The sequence below is a fragment of the Anabrus simplex genome, chromosome 4, assembly GCF_040414725.1.
Source record: "Anabrus simplex isolate iqAnaSimp1 chromosome 4, ASM4041472v1, whole genome shotgun sequence".
NCBI classification, from domain to species: domain Eukaryota; kingdom Metazoa; phylum Arthropoda; class Insecta; order Orthoptera; family Tettigoniidae; genus Anabrus; species Anabrus simplex.
The window spans coordinates 172,459,373-172,478,273 of record NC_090268.1 but is presented as its reverse complement, the minus strand read 5'-3'; the positions used below and the strand labels follow the sequence as shown (position 1 = coordinate 172,478,273).

Below are 18,901 nucleotides of genomic sequence, written 5' to 3'. Positions count from 1 at the left end.
TCTGCATCTTCATTATAGGTCCCATGGCATCGTCGTTGAATAGGAATGCAACTACCGCAAGCTATTGGAATACTAAACAGATAAACGTTGACTCAAATAAGTGTAAATAACAAGGATAATGGGCGCCACCTGCAAAACAATTGCAGGAATATTTAATTATGTAGAGCAACGAGCCACTCCCTCTCCCAAGGCGACGGTCATCAGGCTGACGAGGCTCCAGACTTGCTTTATAACCTTACCTGTTGCTATATAACCCCTGAAATTAAATTTGGGTAACATGCCAGGTTCACCCTTACTCCACTGACAAAAGACTCACTTAAAGTTTGATTCTATGACTTTACTCCCAGAATAAGAACTAATATGTGACAAACACCAATAAAAATAAACACTTATGCAATCCACTTAGTGCTTGCTGTTTACATAGAGCTAATATACACAATACTACCCAACAAATTCATCTCTTCACGAGATTTCTTCGTTTGCCGTCTACAAAGGCAAATTACACATCATTAAAATCATCACTAAAAAATAGAACATCATTATACTTTTAACATACCTCCAGGTAAGAGCCCCACTGCACTCCACTGTTACCGTGAATCCTAATCTGGTAGAGAAAAGTACGACGACTATTTCTCTACATATGGATGCAACCTTCTTTACGACGAGCATCCCTAACCTTATTTACACTTCTTCGTCGACGTCTTGAATTCTTTCCAATTGCTGGCTGGACAGAAAGCGTTACATGTCCGGAGGCAAGCAAACAGCAAAATTCTCCATCAACTGAAGCTGCATACTCGGGTGACAAGTTCCAAAGAAACACTTTCTTTTACAGAAAGTCCACTGCAAAGCCGGTCAGTCGTTGAGATTATACCATGTTCACTCCCTAACAGATACTCACGAACAATAGCAGATCGTATAGCAAACTGCGCAAATACGTCGCTCCCGCAGACCAGTACAAATGAGAAACACACAGAATCAGCATCAGTCAGAATAAGTATCAGAATCAGAATCACTCGCCGCACACGCGTACCCACTTATATATGCTTGCTACACGTGGTTATCGCGTCCTGAAAAGTTCACTGGTAGCAACGCTCACACCGGCACTTCTTCCCGCGTCACTCTGTCAATCCAAACCTCGCTCAAAACAAAGCCCTCGCATTGGCTATCGAGTATATGATGTGACATAGACCGTCCACTCATGTATGTCACATTGATTCACTCCAATTCTTCAACCGATACAACCTGCCGTACCCCGTGTTTTCAAGCCACTTGTTGCAACACATCCAACTGACTTCAACCGTCCTTCCCGATATAGTCGCAGTTTTCCCGGTTGCACAATCCTTACGGCTAGGCCATATTTACAGACTCTTACCCAAACGGAAATTTATACAAAATATAATGATGAACATATGCAATATTCCCTAACTATACATTCTTCTTATAATATTACGTTTTTACATGGTAAATAAACAAAATTACAGGATTTTAACCTTACAAACTATATACGAAAATTTCCTAACCTAAAAACTCGGGGATCGTACATACGTACGGTTACAGGAAGGATATCTATAAGCCCCACTAGGTAATAGCCTAGTTGGCTCAGGTCAAGTTGGTGGTATTCTTCAAAGAGCTACGTTTTCATATTGACAATCTCTCTGAAACTGTACTTACAATTGCAGAATACGTAAAAACAAAACAAAATGTAGACATAAACCTGCTAGAATTAATACACGAGTACTGTAAGCAAGGTATAGGCAAGGAATCTAGGCTTAAAACATAGGTAGAAGTAGACCTACTTATTGAGGTAGAACAGGATACAGTTAAGACTGTTTTTTGGCAATTTTATATTACTAGATCATAAAGTAGGCTTACAGAAAGAAATACTATGTGTTATAAGTTTACTTCTACTGTAAAAAAACAACAGAACTAACCTGTAAAGTCGGTGGTTGTTTTGCAGCAGTTTCCCGTCTGTTCTGCTTCTTCTTTGTGAAGTAAGACCCTCCACTTAATCTTGCTTTTTGTTGTTTTGTTCTGATCGTAAATTTGTCAACACTTCCATCACTACTAAAAGCACACGTTCATATTATTATCATCATTCTCGTCCATCATTTTCAATTTCAATAACAAGCAAAAGCTGCAGTAAGCAAAACAATAGTACGAGATGAAGTTTATGGCATAACCTTGACTACTGACTACTGTTCGGCTAGCAGCAGACGGCTGAGGCACATAGATCCACTAGCACAACAGGCCTGTCTGAACCTAAGACTAGCGCGTTCTGTTAGGGACTGTAGCAATTCCAAGGAACAACTGAGGCATATAAATCCCTCAGCACAGCACTGGCACTAATATATAGATTGGTTAGCAGTGAAAAAACCCGAAAGTTAAAAAATGGCACTTGGATCCTTTAGCATTTCCACTCCTCATTTGTCTTACTAACTGTTGGTGTAAGCTATTTGCGAGGATGGTAAATCGCCGACTGGCGTGGTGTCTGGAGAAACAAGGACTTTTGTCTGAGTACTAATGTCGTTTTTGAGCTGCATGCTCGACCGCTGACTAACTTGGTACGCCTGGAGAGTTCTATCCAGGATGCATTTCTCCACAAACAGCATTTGGTGGATGTTTTCTTCAACTTAGAAAAGGCCTATGACGCCACATGGTGATATGGTATCCTTTCAGTCCTGCATGAGTGGAGATTCCGAGGTAACTTGTCAGTTTTTATTGCAAATTTTTTGTCCCCCCCCCGTCTATTCCCTGTCCAAGTACGGAGGGCATATTCGCAATACCTCGTTCAGGAATATGGAGTCCGCCAGGGATCGGTTTTTATTGTCACTCTGTTCGCAATTGCCATAAACTGTATTGTCGCTGCTGCTGGTTCAGCAGTAATACCGTCGCTATGTATGGACGATTTTGCTCTGCATTATAGGTTGCATAATATGGCTGTCGGAGAGCGACGATTACAGCAAGCTATTAGGATAGTGGAACAGTGTACTTTAGAACATGGCTTTCGGTTTTCAACCGCAAAGACCTCCGTTATGCACTTTTGCGGAAAGTGCATTCTTCACTTGCATCCTGAGCTTTATTTAGGAAATGTTGCTGTTCCCATAGTTGACACTTATTGATTTCTTGGGTTCATTTTCAATAAGCAAATTATCGTGGGAATCACATTTTCGGCAGTTAAAAGTACAATGCATTACGAAGTTCAATATTTTGAAGTTTCTTAGCAGTACTGACCTCACGTTGCTCCTACGCTTGTATAGGGCACGTATTTTATCCAGCTTAGACTACGGCAATGCAGCATATGGCTCAGCAAGGCAAAGTGTCCTTGTGAAACTGAATAGCATCCACCACAGCGTGGTTAGGTTGGCAACGGGAGCTTTACATACAAGTTCCATTGCTAGCCTGCTCGCTGAATCTGGGGTGTTGCCTTTACACCTCAGTCACCAGCAAATGCTTCCGTCCTATGCTGCAAACTTATGACAGATCCCACTTCACCATAGCTATCCTTTCATATTTCACAATGGAAACCGTCGGCTTTACGCTGCTTATCCTCGAACAACGCTGCCAGTTGGAATGTGCTTGGATAGCAGTCACAGATTGTTTGAGGTACCTTCTGTTCCCTGTCTTGTCATACAGCTGAGTGGGGTACCTGCGTGGATAATACGACGACCTGAAACAATCCTGGATATACACACTGGCCCAAAGGAAAATGCAGACCCTTCGATTTACCAGAGGCTCTCCCTGTCCGTTTGTGCCAGTATATGGGGTCAGTCGTCGTTTACACAAATGGTTCGAGGGCACAAACAACAGTGGGCTGTGCGTTCATTGTCGACACTGATAGGTGTCTTTTTGCTCTCCCGGAAACCTGTAGTGTGTATACAGCAGAGCTCTCTGCTATCTGTGAAGCTCTGCAGTATGCACTATCCGATATCGCCGACACTTTCTGCTGTGTACTGACTCTTTGAGCTCACTACAGTTTATTGTTACCTGTTTTCCTTGGCACCCTCTGGTGCAGCAGATCCAGGACCTGCTGACCGGGTGTTCGGATGCCGGCACCAGAATCACATTTATGTGGCTCCCAAGCCACATGGGTGTAGACAGAAGCAAGTTAGTAGATAAGGGTGCCAAGGAGGCAGTTTAAAGTCAAGAATTTCATGTTTGGTCTGTATTGAATAGAGATTAAAAAACAATGAATTTGATTGTGCAAGATCCAACCTGTTCAATACAAGAGATGCAGTTGGTTAAAATTACAGCCTTATTTATGGTATCGGTTTCAACATCCATGGATATCATCATCAGCCAAGTAGGATAAATATACAAAGATACATAGTAAAGTTTAAACACACAAAATTGACCCTCATAATTAAAACTGTTTATTAAACCAAACCAAACCCCATGGCACTACAGCCCTTGAAGGGCCTTGGTCTCCCAAGCGACCGCTGCTCAACCTGAAGGCCTGCAGATTACGAGGTGTTGTGTGCTCAGCACGACGAGTCCTCTCAGCCGTTATTCTTGGCTTTCTATACTGGGACCGCTTCTCACCGTCAGAGAGCTCCTCAGTTCTAATCATGTAGGCTGAGTGGACCTCGGACCAGCCCTCAGGTCCAGGTAAAAATCCCTGACCTGGCCAGGAGTGGAATCCGGGGCCTCCGGCTTTGAGGCAGGCACTGTACCCCTACACCATGGGGCTGGCTTTAAAAACTGTTTATAACAATTTAAAATACAAAGCATAATAATACTAAATGTCCAGGTCTGAATACACAATTTGTACAAGTTAACAACTTGTTATTCACAAATAAAAAACTGAAGCTGAAGAGCCTCGCAGTAAAACAAGTTCATAGTCTTCGACACTCTACATTTTTTTTTATAGATTTGAGTCCTTTGTGCGGCATTGGTATCCACTCCATATGCAGAGAACTGCATGCTGAGTGCAATGCGGTAATAGGCTGAAAGAGTAGTTGGTGTTCCTCCGTGAGCATAAAAACGACACTAAGTCAATTGATAATATATATGAAAACCATCTTCATAAAATACAGTGTTATGTTGTATTATACTGGAGCGAGTGCATCTTGTGGCTGGAACTATGTGTTGAACATGTTAAAAGATAAGGTTCTCGATCCAGTGCAGGCCTGTAGTATAGAAGATAAAGATGAGTTAAACTCGGAGAGTGGAAATGGAACAAGAGACTAAAACTTTATGAAGGGACTCACCACTGTGGGCTGGTTGCGTGTGCTGCAGAGTTGAAGAGAAACTGGGTAGGAAGTAACGTGGAGCGGCCAGAGAAGGAAGGAGTGCATTAGGGAGAAGGGGCGATAGTAAGTGGCAGATACTTTAAAAATATCGACGTTGCAAGATTTAGATTTTGGATTCAGTACCCTCCGCACAGCTTTCCTTTGCTGATTGTAGAACTGAAACTGAGTAAGCTGATAGTCATATTTATGTTGTTTTTCCTGGGTGTTCTCTCTTGGTCGCATGTTGTGGATTCGAGGACTTGCTATATGTTTTACCTTGATGTCCGAGATGTTGTTTCCTCCTGGCTTCGTAATATTTCATAGCAGGGTGTTTTGGACCAGGTAAGAGATGGATCGAGTCACTCAGAAATTCCGACAACTCCCACACAAGTATGTCGAACTCAGAATCGTTTTCACTGGAGTACTGAATGAATTTGTTCTTCCATTCCTTTAATTCTGACTGGAAAGTAGTCTCCTCTTGGGCAGGATATTGATGTTCAATTGGAATAATATCATCTTCTGACTGAGATACGCGTTGATCTAAGTTGGTTAAGAAGGTAGTTCAATGTATTTGTGGATGAGAACGACTAATGTGAATGTTTACACCTCTTGCTCCTAGAAAATATCCACCACAGTGAGGGCATTTGGTTCTTCGTTTGTCGGAATTATCTTCTGGTCTGTTCACAGTCTCCTCGTTTTGTTCATCCTGTACATCTTCACTTTCTGTCTCAGAGTCCGAATATTTATATTGTAGTCTAAAATTTCTTTTCTAACAAAGACAACATTCCCGTGGAGCCCATAGAAGTAGTATGTCATTCCGTCGGGGTGTACTACTGATTCTCATTCTGGCTAAACCTATCTTTATGCTTCTTTCCCATGTGGACAAGCTAGCTTTTATGAGGAAAGGTTTTATCATAAGGGAGGCATTTATTTCTTGTCTCTAAATCGGTCTCCATTCTGAATGAGGACGGCCTTCACCAGCCTCTGTTGGCAGTTATTTGAGTTAAATGTAGTATAATGCGTGCACTATTTTCAACGGATGGTTTGCTTGATAACATGCAATCTATGATTGACATAACAAAATCGATTAATCTATCTATTATAACCAAGTACAATAACTCACAAAAAGAGCCACAATTCCGTCAGATAACACCAGTGCATTATTAAAACCCACAAATGAACAGCACAAATTAGCAGCGACGCCTTAAAACCTGACCAGGCATTTATTTCTTACAGCACAATGACAGAGCACTTCCTCTGCATAGTCATCTTATATATATATATATACACACACAGACACACACACATACCCTCATAATTAAAACTGTCTATAACAAGTTAAAAATACAAAGCATAATAATGCTAAATGTCCAGTTTGTTGTATAAGTTTGACAACTTGTTAGTCACAAATAAAAAACTGAAGTTGAGGAGCCTTGCAGAAAATCAAGTTCAAAGTCTTTGACACTCTTAAATTTTTTTATAGATTTGGGTCATTTGTGCAGCATTGGTAGCAACTTCACATGCAGAGAACTGTATGCTGAGTGCAATGCGGTAATAGGTTAAAAGAGTAGTTGGTATTCCTTTGTGAACATAAAAATCACACTAAGTCAATTGATAATATATATGAAAAATATCTTCATAAAATACAATGTTATGTTGTATTATACTGGAGCGAGTGGGTCTTGTGGCCGGAACTATGTGTTGAAGATGTTAAAAGCAAAAGTTCTTGATCCAATGCGGGCCTGTAGTATAAAAGATAAAAACGAGTTAAACTTAGATAGTGAAAATAGGGCAAGAGAGTGAAACTTTATGAAGGGACTCACCTCTGTGGGCTGGTTGTGTGTGCTTCAGAGTTGAAGAGGAACTGGCTAGGAAGTCGCGTGGAGCGGCTAGGGAAGGAAGGAGTCTAAGGGAGGGGGAGGGACGATAGAAGGTGTTGGAATGTTGAGGTTTTCTCATTAAAAAAAAAATGTCATGTATCATATCTTGTACATACGGTATTTTGGGAATACAACATTGAGGTTACAGTATGTGTTGGTAATTCATATTAATTTAGTCAAGTGGTTTATCTTCGTTTGTTTTATTCTTTGGACGTTTTTGAATTGCGTGTGTGTGTGTGTGAAAGTCAGTTGTAGTCAACAGCTCGTAATAAATGGATGTATCATGAAGCTGGTGTATCAATGCTATAAGTTGTTGTCCTAAACGCGGTGTAAGTGAGCAGAAATGAAGATATTTCAACAGGTTATGGGCCCAGAGCTCCAGAGCGCCAAAACGCCGCAGTAAATTTCCGACAATATAAGTGGAAATGAAGTAACGAGAATTATCGTCGGACGAAGCAAGCTGTGACATTATTGACGGTAATAATGGCGACCTCGTGGACCGGTGAAGAAACACTGAATAGGAATGTGGCCAAGCTTACAGTGAAGAACTATTTTTCGTGGGCATTAAAGGTGAAACAAGAGCTGTTGTTGAAAGATGTATGGGAATCAGTAATAGGGTATGAGGATACGCCAGGTTGTCAACTGCCTCAGACAGAAACGAGACGACGAGGGCGAAACAATGTGATCGCGTTAGCGATTATTTTCAAATATGTCAGAGAAGATTTTGAAAGTGACATTGCAGATATTGAATCAACGAAAAGGGCATGGGAAAAACTGGATGGGTTGTGCAATGATGGAGGGCTAGTGAATGGTGCTATGACCTTGAAACAGTTAACTCATTTTGTGAAGCCGAAGGACATGAGTGTTCAAGAATACTTTGCAAAAATAAATCAACTGTGGAGGAGAACTAGTAAAGCCGGATACGAATTCACAGATCAACAAGTTGCAGGAATGATCATCGGAAATCTTACAGAGGAATATGCAGCTTGTATACCTTCTTTGGAAACCGATTTGGCAAAACTGACCATCTCGAAGGTGAAGGCGAGATTACTCACGGAGGAAAGCAGAAGGAAACTTCAGCAAAATGGAGGAAAGGCTTACGACACTGGAAAACTTGAGGAGGATGAAGCTCAAGCCATGGTTGTTCAACAGAAGCGAGATATCAAGAAAGAAGACATGGGACGAGGAAAATATAGTTGCTACAATTGCGGTAAACAGGGACAAGTATCTAAATATTGTCGCAGTACTCAAAAGTGCTTCAATTGTGGTAAGTCAGGACATTATTCAAAAGTATGTCCAACAATGAAGAGTGATGAACCATCGCAGGAGAGTAAATCAGTGAATGCGAGTGGAAAACTGGTAAGCTCAGAAATTATACATGTAGTAGATAAGGCGATGTGCATGGTAGTTTCTGTGGGAACTGAGAAAATTAAAGATTGGTTGTTCGATTCAGGTGCGTCCCATCATATGTGTCCAACAAAGGAGATGTTTACAGACATCTTAACAAATGTAACCGGGAATGTAGAAATAGGAGATAACAGTAAGCTGGATATTAAAGGTATAGGTAAAGTAAAAGTAAAATTGTCCACAGGAAGGACAATTACATTTACAGATGTGTTGTATGTACCAAACTTAGGTGCAAATTTAATATCAGTTGGTAAGTTAACCAGCAAAGGTTTCAAAGTAGGATTTGCAGGTGAGAAAGCAGTGGTTGTAGATAAGAACGGAGATGAAACATTGTTTGTTGCAAACAGGAGGAATGATGTGTATGTAGTACAAATAGAGGGGAGAAATGATATTGTAGCTGTGAGTGACTCTGATTAAATAATAGATCAAGAATGTAATAACAATGTAGCATTTAAAAGTGTTGGGCAGGTAAGGTTGTGGCATGAGAGATACGGACATGCACATTCTGAAGCTTTATTTAAATTGCCTATGTTATAATTGAAAAGGAGTAATGATATTAATACTTGTTCTGTATGCATTGAGGGGAAACTAAGTAACAAGGGAGTACCTAAGTCTTGTGAGCGTAAGGCAGAAAAACCACTTTATGTTGTGCACACTGATGTAATTGGAAAAATTAGTCCACAATCACTTGGGAAAGCTCAATATGTTGTAACCATGATTGATGAATACTCCAGATTTAATGTGGCTGTATGTATGAAAAATAAGGATGAAGTATTAGAGGTGTTTGATAGGTATCAGGCAAATGCAGAAAAGTTACATGGTGTAGGAATTAAGGTAGTGCAATCTGACAATGGTACAGAGTATATGAGTAACGGGTTTCAAGTACAATTGCAAAAATGTGGTATTACTCATAGGAGGTCAGTACCGTACACTGCACAACAAAATGGATTAGCAGAGAGTCAGAATAGAACGATGTTTGATACTGTTAGATGTCTATTGATCCAGTCAGTGTTACCAAAGGAATTCTGGGGAGAAGCAGTAATGACTGCAGTGTACTTAAGGAATAGGTGCCCATCCTCAGCAATAAATTTTCAGATACCGTATGAACTGTGGTTCAATAGGAAGTTGGATCAGGAAGAAATAGGTAGATTGAAAGTATTTGGATGTAAGGCAGTGATGGAAGGTAAACATGTGAGTGTAGTGGAACCTAGAACAGTTCAGGGGGCTATGTCAAGCCAAGAGTCTGATAACTGGATGGAAGCCATGAAAGTGGAGATCAATGAGGTGAGAAAGAAGGATGTTTGGGAAATTGTAAAAAGACCAGAAAATGTCAAGATAATTAGTTCTAAGTGGGTGTTATCATTGAAATATGACAGTGAGGGTAACATTCAGAAATATAAGGCCAGGTTGGTGGCTCAAGGTTTTAAGAGACAGATGAACCTTAATTTTGATGAAACATTTAGTCCTGTTATAAAGAGGAAAACAATGAGACTGTTAATAGGCATTGCCGTACGTAAAGGTTGGACTGTAGAACATCTAGATGTAACTAGTGCTTACTCAAATAGTGAAATCAGTTGTACTGTATACATGGAACAACCAGAATTGTTCGTAGAAAAGGATGTCCAAAACTATGTATGTAAATTGAAGAAAAGCATCTGTGGACTACCTAATTTGAGTAAAGACTGGAATGTTTGTGTTGATGCTATAATAAGAAGGCTAGATTTTAAGAGATGTATCAAAGAACCATGTGTGTATGTAAAGGAGTGTTGTGCTATTGGCTTGTATGTTGACAACATTATTGCAATAGGTGACAAAGAGGTTGTTAAGTTGGTTAAAATAAGGTTGGCAGATGAGTTAGAGATTAAAGATCTATGGAAAGCAACAAACTTATTGTCAATAAAAATAGAACAGACAAAAGAAGGGGTTATGTTGAGTCAAAGTTTATACATTGACAAATTACTTGCTGATTTTTCCATGAGTGACTGTAAACCGAGTAAGACTGTTTTACCAAGTGGGTATTCAGCAGCTGAAAATGATGAGCAGGAATTTGATTGTGCCATTTATTGCAGTGCAGTAGGAAGTTTGCTATATTTGTCAAATAATACTAGACCTGACATTGCATTTGCGGAAAGTAAAGTTAGTCAAAATTGTCAAAAACCTAAGATTAAAGATTGGAAAGAAGTGAAGCATATCATGAGATATCTATGTGGTACTAGAGATTTAAAGTTGTGTTTCAAAAATTGTGAGGAGTCAGTACAAGTGTTCTGTGATGCAGATTGGGCAGGAGATACTAAGTCTAGAAGATCAGTGAGTGGTTATGTAACCACAGTGGCATGGGGAGCAGTATCATGGTATAGTAAGAAACAGAGTTTTATTGCTAGATCTACCATGGATGCTGAATACATGGCAATGGCAGAGGTATATCGAGAAGTAACTTGGATGAAAGATTTGCTATCAGAGCTAGGGCTGGAAAGCTTTATGGATGTTGTTGTTTGAGTCATCAGTCCATAGACTGGTTTGATGCAGCTCTCCAAGCCACCCTATCCTGTGCTAACCTTTTCATTTCTACGTAACTATTGCATCCTACATCTGCTTGTCATATTCATACCTTGGTCTACCCCTACCGTTCTTACCACCTACACTTCCTTCAAAAACCAACTGAACAAGTCCTGGGTGTCTTAAGATGTGTCCTATCATTCTATCTCTTCTTCTCGTCAAATTTAGCCAAATCGATCTCCTCTCACCAATTCGATTCAGTATCTCTTCATTCGTGATTCGATCTATCCATCTCACCTTCAGCATTCTTCTGTAACACCACATTTCAAAAGCTTCTATTCTCTTTCTTTCTAAGCTCAGGATGCAAGTGAAGAATGCACTTTCCGCAAAAGTGCATAACGGAGGTCTTTGCGGTTGAAAACCGAAAGCCATGTTCTAAAGTACACTGTTCCACTATCCTAATAGCTTGCTGTAATCGTCGCTCTGCGACAGCCATATTATGCAACCTATAATGCAGAGCAAAATCGTCCATACATAGCGACGGTATTAGCATCTCATCTACTGTTGCATTTGTGCCAATGGAGTAACACCTTTGAGAGTTCTGAATCAACATATTCAGAAGCTCAGATATGGGTGCAATAGGATCTCTCTCTCTCTGCTGCGTTCTGTCTTCAGGATTGTCAAAATGCAGGCTGCACAGGAGAATGGAAAACCTTGTACCTGACATCACAACACGAAATATTTCACGGAACTTTCATCTTCTTCTCCCTCTCCTTCAGTCTCAGTATCGGTATTGTGATCACTCTCTATTTCACTATCACCATCGTCCACATCACTCATGTCTTCTTCAAACCACTCGGTAATTGTTCCTTCATAATTTGCATCACATGTTCGGACACTCGCCGAAGTACCTGCACGCTGACTCATTGCTACACACAGCACTATCAACTGAAGACTGCTTCAAACCATGGACGTGCGGTCACCCAGGCCGCTACGAAACTCATCAGCTTCTTATCGCAGCTGCACGGTTATTTATGACAGATAAGATAAATACAGTGGAGAGGTCATCTTAAAATAGAAAGGTACTGCAAGCAAATATACTGGCAGGGCGATAAGCGAGGTGTGGCACGTGTTTACTTTTCCACCGCGGTCATGTTGACCGCACGTCCATAGTTAAGGGTTAAGGCAATGCCATATTCTACTATAACCTATCTATCATCTTTTATTTTACTGAAAATAAGGCATTGTGAATTAGATCCACTGATTATTTTAATTTCACCATCATTATTCACCTTCATTTGTTTTAAATTCTATTCAGTGGATACATTTTATAATTTTAATTATCATATCGTCCATCTTGCACCGCCTCTTACCGGGAGGCCTTGATTTCGATTCCTGGCTGGGTCAGGGACTTTTACCTGGATCTGAGGGGGTTGGTTCAGGGTCTTTTTGGACTGCAAGATTACATCTGAGGAGCTATCTGACGGTGTGGTAGCAGCCCCGGTTTAGAAAGCCAGGCAGTGAGTTTTGTCATGCCGACTGTACACCACCACCTAATCTGCAGGCCTTCAGTCCAAGCAGCAGTCACTTGGTAGGAAAAGACACTTCGTGGCTGTTGCACCATGTGATTTGGTTTTGGATGAAGACAGTTACAAGCCACAAGCTAGAGGAATCAACTGAACGCAACTAAAATCTGTGGCACAGTTGGTCCTATGAACCAAAGGCCACTACAATGACCCTGCAGCAAAAGAACTGGACAGTAGGATCCAGTATTTGAGTTATGAAATACTTGCATCTGCTTTTGTATTTATTTTTTTCCTGGAAGTTGCAGAATCATACTGTCATACTGTCAGTATCATCACCGAAGACAGAATGCAGATAGCATGTATTGTTGTTGAATTCTCTTCTTCTGGCTTCATGGCAGATAAGTCTATGACAATTTTGTGTTTTCTGATGAATGTAGTTGTATGAGTTACCTGATACAATACCATTCATTCTTAAATCAGCTACTGTCACATCACCATCTGAACTACACCTAGGAACAAGTGTCCATTTGATTCCTCTGTGTTGGATTTCATGAACATTAATGAACGTGGAGTGGAATTCTGTTCTAGGTATGATCCTCAAACAAACCAATGGTCTTGTGATGTGGCACCAACAACTTCATGCCGTACCAGTGTTGGTGTGGCTGTGTTGGATGGTTTCCTCTATGCTGTTGGAGGCCAAGATGGAGTGCAGTGCCTTAACCACGTCGAGAGGTATGTTTTCTTATTTTAAACTGTAAAGCTTTGTAAAACTACTGTATGCAAGTTCTACTTGTGTTAATTGCTGTGTTTTCAACCACTACACTGTAACTTGCCTACATCTTCTTCTTTTGAACCCACGTTGGATAACTTCAATCAAGCCTCTGGTTTCTTGGTAAGAACTGTCCGAGCCTTGCGGTTCTCCCAATATTTCTTCATACGTGTTGACATTCTTGCCCTTTCTTGTGTAGAGAATATTCTAGTTTGGATTTTCTTCTTTTTGAGTTTTAAGTGGAAAGTCATATTTTTAAGTGTTGTATGTACTTTCTTCTTATCCATAGTGTCATCCGGTGTAAGGCCAATTTCTTTCAAATCCTCCCTAATTTCTTTTATCCATCTGCATCCAGTTGTAGTATTTTTTGAAGTAGGATTGTTCTACACTAGCACCCAACAAATGCAAGGCGGCACGGGATGTTATAGTACAAGAAAACATCCCTACTAGAACTCAAGACACATTTCTGGATCCGGAAGAACTGAATAATTATTTCTTAAACTGTGTAAAAGAAATCGGGGATCAAATTAAGGCAACAGGTACAGCTGCGAGTGACTTTCTTCACAGTCAACCCCCCTGCCAAAACACTTTCCATTGGGTTGGGTTGAAGTCACATCTGCCACAAACCTACTACGATGGCGTAGCAGGGGGAGAGGTGATACTCCCACGTGGCGCGTCCCAGGTGGCGGATAGGGGGGTCCTAACCGGCTTGCCGGCAGACTTGAGGGAAATAAAATACCTCTCGCGGACCAAACACACTATCCCCTGCGGGTGGGGGACGCACATGTAGAATACACCCGCGGTACCCCTGCCTGATATAGAAGTTGATTCCCATAGGGAATCTGAAATATTTGTCCTGAATGAGCAAATTTATAATACCAATATAAATGGTCCGTTATTGGACATTATAAATTTTCCAGCTAGCTCATTCTTGGTTGCCAGCGTTTCGCCCTCGTGTGCTAGGGCGGGCTCATCAGTTGGTACCTAGCACACCTACCAATACGCTGGCTAGTGCATACCGTGGAGGCCACTGAGTAGGCTAACTGGAGCCACCGGCAGTGCCAATGCACTAAGAGACTTTGTCTCATCACTAAAAATTGATGCCTGCTTGGCCATCAGATGATATAGATGGGAATCAACTTCTATATCATCTGATGGCCAAGCAGGCATCAATTTTTAGTGATGAGACAAAGTCTCTTAGTGCATTGGCACTGCCGGTGGCTCCAGTTAGCCTACTCAGTGGCCTCCACGGTATGCACTAGCCAGCGTATTGGTAGGTGTGCTAGGTACCAACTGATGAGCCCGCCCTAGCACACGAGGGCGAAACGCTGGCAACCAAGAATGAGCTAGCTGGAAAATTTATAATGTCCAATAACGGACCATTTATATTGGTATTATAAATTTGCTCATTCAGGACAAATATTTCAGATTCCCTATGGGAATCAACTTCTATATCATCTGATGGCCAAGCAGGCATCAATTTTTAGTGATGAGACAAAGTCTCTTAGTGCATTGGCACTGCCGGTGGCTCCAGTTAGCCTACTCAGTGGCCTCCACGGTATGCACTAGCCAGCGTATTGGTAGGTGTGCTAGGTACCAACTGATGAGCCCGCCCTAGCACACGAGGGCGAAACGCTGGCAACCAAGAATGAGCTAGCTGGAAAATTTATAATGTCCAATAACGGACCATTTATATTGGTATTATAAATTTGCTCATTCAGGACAAATATTTCAGATTCCCTATGGGAATCAACTTCTATATCATCTGATGGCCAAGCAGGCATCAATTTTTAGTGATGAGACAAAGTCTCTTAGTGCATTGGCACTGCCGGTGGCTCCAGTTAGCCTACTCAGTGGCCTCCACGGTATGCACTAGCCAGCGTATTGGTAGGTGTGCTAGGTACCAACTGATGAGCCCGCCCTAGCACACGAGGGCGAAACGCTGGCAACCAAGAATGAGCTAGCTGGAAAATTTATAATGTCCAATAACGGACCATTTATATTGGTATTGTACCCCTGCCTGTCGTAAGAGGCGACAAAAAAGGCGACCTTGGCGCGGACATGGATTGCGGTTTGGTATAATGTGATGGACCTCCTGTGGATGGGAGAGCCTGAATACATCCATAGGTAATCCCTGCCTGTCGTAGAAGGCGACTTAAAGAGTCATGTGGCCATGGTCCCCTCTTTACTTTTTATTATTTTTCGGAGGGTCAGATGTAGACCATTCTAAATTTTGATGTGCGTGCTGCTTGGCGATGGAGCTCCTATGTGTGCGACTACGCTCGAAAGCCCGTGCCAGCAACCACCCAGGACGCGGCGGGTGGGAGTGTCATGTACCCGGGCAGTGGTATCCGCCTGACAACGCACGTCCCCGCACAGCCGAATGCCAGAAGGACATATTCTTATTAATTATTTTTATTTATTTTGTCTATATTTAGAGCTCTGTACACGCTATGGGGTACATGCTATTGCGGGTGACTGGAGGAAGGGAGTCTTAGTGCTCATTGCCTCAGTCATCCCGTGTTAAGCATCGTCCAACATCGGACCCCGGGCAGTACCTGCTATGACCAGGTGGGTATTGGCTTGGCAGCTTGGTTCGGCTACAGAGACCCCTGATCGGAGTGGGTGGCATTCGGGGAGGAAGCTATCGGGCATGGCTTCCAAACGAAGTGGGCTCTCTCAAGGTGGTCTCCCACCTAACTCTTTAACTTTTGCTTCCCTGAGAGGTTCAACTCCCTGGGAACATGCGCAGCGTGAAGGAATGGGATCCAGCTTCCCTAGGTTTCTGGTCGCTACCAGAACCGATGGGCACGATTTTAAGCTGGTGAAGTTGATCCTGTTTAGTAGGCACATCGAGGCGTCTACGGCGAACTGGAGGAACTTAAAAAAATGTGCAACGGTAGTTTGCTTCTAAAGACTCGTACAGCACTGCAAGCTGATCAGTTGCTTAATTGCGAGCACTTTGGCAAAATCCCCGTCAAAGTGGAGGAGCATAAGTCCTTGAACCTGGTTCGCGGAGTCATCTTTCACTGCGACCTTATTTTGAACACTGACGAGTTGATGGAAGACATGAAGAACCGTGGCGTGACACACGTCCGGCGCATTACGCGCAAGGTCAACGGCGAAGACGTTGCCACTGGTGCCTTCATTGTCTCCTTCAAGTTGTCAGTGTTACCAGAGAAAGTCAAGGTAACAACTTATCGTTGCAATGTGAGGCCGTACATCCCGCCTCCTATGCGATGCTATCAATGCCAGCGATTCGGACATATGGTATCTTGCTGTTCGAATAAGGCTGTATGTGGTACATGTGGACGCGTAGCTCACGGCGCGGAGGAGTGCACAACTCCATACAAGTGCACTAACTGCTCCGGTTTTCATTCTCCTCGGGACCGGAACTGTCCGACATACCTGAGTGAGAAGAAGATCCAGGAGATCAAGACCCTGGATGGTCTTTCCTACCAGGAAGCGCGCCGTAAGTTTAATTCTGCGAATACCCCTGCCCGTACACTCGACTATAGCTTGATAGCTCAGAGTCTTCCAGGTTCGTCATTTTCAACCTCGACACCTGTCCAGACCGCTGCGCCCAAGGCGACTGTTGCTGCTCCCAGCAACGTCGCAAATAGTCAAAGCTCGAAGGGGGGGACCACCCCACCTTCGACCAACCAGAAGTCTGTGCAGCCTGCACAGCAAGGGGGAAAGACTAAGTCCCCCCCTAGGAGGTCGACGAAAGTCGTGCCCCTGCCAGCGGAGGCGGCATCGTCGACCAGGGCTGGGAAACCATCTCCCAGCCCGTCTAAACTAGAAAAGAAAAAGGGGAAGAAGAGCGCCCGTCCCGAGCGCTCTCGAACTTCCCCTGCGAAGGAGAAGTCATGCCCCCCATCTGGGGGGTATGAGTCTGCTCCAGGGGGCACTCCTGCTCCCAAACCTGCGCGCTCTTCTCGTAGGGGACCCCCTCGCGCCCGAAAAGCGTCGAAGTTCTGGGCGGCACCCTTGCCATCTTTTGATGACGGGATGGATGTCGCGCTGTCCTCTACATCTACGGATGTAGAACTAGATAGTGTTTAGGCTTACGAGCATTTTGTCGCTCATAACCTAACACTCCTTTTATAGTCCACACTATGGCAACTATGGCACTGTTACAGTGGAATTGTAACGGTTTTGACAGGCATCTTGCTGAGTTACGTCAGCTCATTAGTGAGTACGCAGCAAGTATAGTCTGTATTCAGGAGACCAACCTCAGACCTGGTCATCATACGGTCTTGAGAAATTTCAGACTATACTCGACAGAACGGTACTATGCTCACCGGGCGTCTGGTGGTGTTGGCATTTTTGTACGTTCTGATACCTACAGCAAAGAGGTTACATTAAGAACTCCCCTCGAGCCTGTAGCCGTTCGCGTTCCGCTGCCTGTCATAACAACAGTGTGTAATGTTTATTTTCCACCAGGTCATGCTCTTAACATAACTGATGTCACTGATCTTATAGATCAGCTTCCACCTCCCTTCCTCTTATTGGGCGATTTTAAAGCCCATCACCCCATATGGGGCTCTGAGATGCCTTGCCCCAGGGGGAGAGAGCTGGAAACATTAGTAACAGGGCTGGATTTATGTATTTTGAACACGGAGGAACCAACTCACTTTAGTGTGCGTTACGGCACATATTCTCGCATAGACGTAAGTCTATGCAGCCGAACGTTGGTTCCACTGTTTCGGTGGCATACACACGATGATCTCTGTGACGTATTTCGGGTATCCAAGGATCATCTTCTGTACCGGGAATTTCCATTGCAGGCAATATTGTCACTGAACCCCTCCTGATTGCTGACCATCTCGCTAGTCATTTCGCGGATGTATCTGGCTCTGGGAATTACCATCCTGATTTCCTCGCTCTGAAGCGGGAGGCAGAACATCATCGGCTTAGTTTTGCCTCTCAAGCTTCAGGGGACTACAACGTGCCCTTTACGGAGTGGGAACTCCGCAGCGCCCTAGCGCTTTGCAATGACACGTCTCCTGGACCGGACAACATCCATAACCAGATATTGAAACACCTTAGTGATGATAGTCTACTCTATCTCCTTCGTGTGTTCAACCGTATCTGGATGGAGGGTGATTTTCCGTCTCAGTGGCGAGAGGGCATAGTCATTCCTGTCCTCAAGCCTGACAAAGATCCTAAGTATGCAGGAAGTTACGGGCCGATTTGTCTTACCAACTGCCTGTGTAAACTATTTGAGAGGATGGTAAATCGCCGACTCGTGTGGTGTCTGGAGAAACAAGGACTCTTGTCCGAATACCAGTGTGGTTTACGAGCCACTCGATCCACCACTGACCACTTGATCCGCCTGGAGAGCTCTATCCAGGATGCGTTTCTCCGTAAACAGCACTTGGTAGCTGTTTTCTTTGACTTGGAGAAGGCCTACGACACCACATGGCAATATGGTATCCTTTCAGTCCTGCATCAAGCTAGATTCTGAGGTAACTTGCCGGTATTTATTGCGAATTTTTTGTCCCTCCGTCTATTCCGTGTCCGAGTAGGGAGGACAAATATTTCAGATTCCCTGTGGGAATCAATATCTATGTCATCTGATGGCCAAGTAGG

At 43.0% G+C, this 18,901-nt stretch overlaps 1 protein-coding gene across 1 annotated transcript in view; it reads left to right on the top strand.

Moving 5' to 3' along the window:
- dbo (Kelch-like protein diablo) overlaps positions 1–18,901 on the top strand; it is a 351,633-nt gene that overhangs the window by 220,846 nt on the left and 111,886 nt on the right. Inside the window, exon 8 of the mRNA XM_068227482.1 lies at positions 13,126–13,269. Within this exon, the coding sequence (XP_068083583.1) occupies positions 13,126–13,269 (144 nt within the window). The remainder of the gene's footprint in view (positions 1–13,125; positions 13,270–18,901) is intronic.